The sequence below is a fragment of the Benincasa hispida genome, chromosome 9 (assembly GCF_009727055.1).
Source record: "Benincasa hispida cultivar B227 chromosome 9, ASM972705v1, whole genome shotgun sequence".
Lineage (NCBI taxonomy): Eukaryota > Viridiplantae > Streptophyta > Magnoliopsida > Cucurbitales > Cucurbitaceae > Benincasa > Benincasa hispida.
The window spans coordinates 90,480,009-90,483,937 of NC_052357.1; the positions used below are offsets into that span (position 1 = coordinate 90,480,009).

Sequence of the window (3,929 nt, forward strand, 5' to 3'; positions counted from 1 at the left end):
GATTAACATAAATAATCTTCTTTGGATGATAATTTTCAAAAAGGTCTTTTCTTTTGTATTTTTTTAATGAGGGCTTTTTGTAATTTTTAGACAGATTTACTTTTTTTTTTTTTTGTGCATAATTGTTTTTTTAATAATTATTCCTTTTTATTTATTTATTTATTTTCGTTTTTATCATTGAGTTAATAATGGAGAGAGAAATTGTATTTATTACCTAAAATATATTTAATATTTTTAAAATGGAGAGGGAAATTTTGAAATTTTTTCCTTTATTTAATTTAATTGGAGAGAAAAAATATATTTAATGATATTTTATTTTCTATTTTCGTTGGTTTCACTTTTTTTTTGAATTCATGGTTATTAAAATATACCTCAGAACATTTTGTTAAGTATTTAAAAATATTCTAACAAAAATATGAAATATACCACAGTACATAAATTAGAGATTGATTCAATTCTTGACATAAATCACCATTTCGTTTTCTATGTTGGTCTTTTATATTGTGATTGATTCATGTTTGTTCAGTAATATATTCCATTGTTTATTTATAAACATTCTAAAAATAAAATATACTAGTAAATATATTTTACATCTACTAAAGTATTCATGATTATTTTAAAATATATCTTAGAACTCAAATAATTTTTTATATGTATGTCAATATATTTTATTGTTTATTTGATGTATGTATCCCAAGTATTATGATATATATACACTTCTAATTAGGTATCGATATTTTGTTGGTTTGATATGTATGCTTCTAAATCAAAACAATATATGAAATAAACTAGTAAAATGGTAAAATGGTAAAATATTTTTCAATATACCAATGTATTTTTAAATATACTAGTAAAATGAATTTTTTATATATATACCATGATTTAGATTCATGGTTATTTTTAAATATAAGTTATAACATTTGCTTTAGATGTTTGCAAATATGGTAAACAATGTATGAAATATACCAGTAAGATTGAAAACGAATATATATAAATTACAAATGAAGTTAATGTTCAATATATATTCATGTATATGTCATGATAAAGAAAGTCTCAATAAAAAATTGAAGATATATATCACAGTATATATCGAAAAATCACCTTATATATTGAAAAATAATATATATCACAGCACATATAAAAAACACCCTATATATTGAAAACAAACAATCACCATACGACAGTATGTATGTATGTATGTGTATATATATATATAACCCATATGACAGTATATATCATAGTATATATCTAAAAAAATCACCCTGTCGACCGTCATCATCCAGAACTTAACACAAATGGTTTATCCCTTGTTAGATATGTTCACCCCACGTCAGAAAAATAACCCCACACTGAATCTACTTGCCTAGACTGTCGTTGATGGTGGATGATAGTGGCAAGGTGGACGGACGCAGTGAGATAACAACGATGGCAAGGTGGACCAGCAAAGGGAGGTGGCGACGGTGGCAAGGTGGATGGAGAGAGAGGCAGTGAAGAAGATGAAGTGTGGGTTGGATATGAAAACATGAAAGAGAAATGAAATTATTAAAAAAAAATTATTAATGGAGGTGGATGAGATATGAAAAGTTTTTCCACTTTTACATTTTTTAAAAAAAAAATTTTAATGCTTGAAGGGTTAATAGTAAAAGACCACTTATTTTCTTGAAAATATAAAGTTCACTATGACATTTAAGAAAAAAAATGAAAAATTCAAGATATAAGTATAATATTGGATTTATATGTAGAAACCCCTTCATTAATATTATCTCATTTCATTTTCAGGTCCAATTTTAGTTTTAATGCTTTCAAAAGACCCATAAATTGATTAGAGAATTTCTTTTCAAAAGACTTAATTTTATTTAAATACTTTGATAAAAATAGATTAAAATACAATTAAAAACTATTTTGAGTGATTGTCAAGCACTTCGTTATTTTTTTAATTAAACCCTTTAAAATATATTTCAAACATATCCCTAATTTTTAAAAATTAATTTTTATCAAAGTTAAAATAATAATTTTTAGGTAAGAAAAATACATGGAAATATGTTTGTAAAATTTGTAATGAAAATCATGATAATAAAAAAATTGGAAAAAAATCAACAAACACTAGTAAATTTAAAACTAAAACTGATTTTTTTTTTTAAAAAAAAAAAAGAAATAGGGAGTACTTTTTTTTTTTTAGGAAAATTTAAAAAATAGACCAATAAGAAAAGCTATCTATACAAAATAGTAAAATTTAATCTCTCTATAGATATCGATAAAGGTTGATAAAAATTTATTAGTGTTTGATAGAAGTTGATAGAATTCTATTGTTGATACAATGTGATAGGCGGAGATATAAGTCTATTCGTATCTATCAATATTTTTTTTCTTTTTTTTCTATTATTTTTATAAATAGTTTGATAATAAAATATTGTTTTTATTGAGTAAAAATAAAAAATACATTATAATTAAATAATAATAAACGTTACATAATGGACAAAAGTGGTTCCAAACACGGCATACCTTATACATACGGTGGGTGGAATAGGAACGTGGCCATTGAAAATAATTCACACGTGGTACTCAGAAAAAATAAAAAGAAAAAAGTTTTTACACGTGTGAAGTAGCTAGAGATCACGTGCCGCACGCAACTTTCCGACACATATACACACCATGGTCAAAAATTAAAAAAAAAATATTAAAAAGTCATCTTTGAAGAATTTGTCAGGAGATGACTCGGTGCCTAACTTCTTCTTTTCCACCCACTCCTCCCCCCCTCCCCCCAAAAAAAACTACCGTCGACATCCCTGCCGCCGCGCCGGATTCACGTCGGCCGGTGATTTTGAGGCGTCGGAGAAGACCCATCAAAAACTTCCATATAATTAATATTATTATCATTATTACTTCTCGATCCTCCACCATGTGGTTGTTGAAAAAACGCCGCACCGGCGGCCGAATTACTCAACGAAAACATAAACGGTGGTTGCTGCAGCGGCGGTGGCTGGCTTTGGAATTGGAAAAGCGTCGGCTGCTGCGGCGGATCTTGGAGATGGTAGGCGGCGGCGGCCGGATCGAAAAGCGCTTGACAATTACCGGGGAAGCCGAATGTGGGAAAATTGTGGAGGTTATTATTGGCGTTGGAAGGGCCGCCGGTGAATTGCTGAACCATTGCTCGGAAATTTGCGGCGTCCGTGTTGAGNACCTTATTTTGAATTGGTCCTTTTTTCTAATTGAAAATTTAAAATTGGGTCTATTTCTTTTTTCTATAAATTGAAATTTGACATTTTTTTTTTTTCATGGCAAGTTTCTAAATAAAAAATATACACGTTCCATAATCTGTCTCTTATACACATCTAGATGTGTATAAGAGACAGTGGTTGGGGTTCGTCTAGAGGCCCTGGACCGCTTTCGGACCGGCTTGACTCGGCTCCCATCTGGGTTCAAACCGGTTGAGGCTGGTGGGGTAGTGGCGGAGGAGACAGCGGCGGTGACGACGGTGGAATCAGAAACCGTATCGGAGTTATTGTTTGTATTGACTTGATCATGATCGGAAAGATGAAAGGGCAGTTGAGTGTTTGAAAGGTTGTTTTGGTGATACATATGGAGCCATCGATTAGACATTTGGAAGAAAGAAGAGGAATACTTGAGAAGAGTGGTTTTGGTAAGACGAAGAAAGTATATATATATATATATATATATAAGACTTGACAATTTGTACCCTAATTTTATTTTTGAGGTAGATTGGATTAAATTTTTTATATTTTTGTTGAGTTAAGTTGATCTCGAGATGTTGGATAATTTTTTTAAAATTTTTAGTACTTTTGTTTTCGAGATAGATTGGATTAAATTTTTTATATTTTTGTCGAGTTAAGTTGGGTCTCGAGATGTTGAATAATTTTTTAAAAACTTTTAATATTATGAAGTATTTGAAACGGTAAATTGATTATTAT

General features: G+C 29.3%; 1 protein-coding gene across 1 annotated transcript; it reads right to left on the minus strand.

The window, feature by feature from the left end:
- Positions 1-2,395: 2,395 nt before the first annotated feature.
- Positions 2,396-3,708, minus strand: LOC120086382 (VQ motif-containing protein 22-like). The gene is made up of 2 exons (XM_039043002.1): positions 3,352-3,708; positions 2,396-3,181 (listed from the first exon to the last, which is right to left on the minus strand). Exons 1-2 carry the CDS (start codon positions 3,598-3,600, stop codon positions 2,804-2,806), a joined length of 627 nt encoding a protein of 208 aa, XP_038898930.1. The 5' UTR covers positions 3,601-3,708; the 3' UTR covers positions 2,396-2,803.
- Between the last annotated feature and the right edge of the window lie 221 nt (positions 3,709-3,929).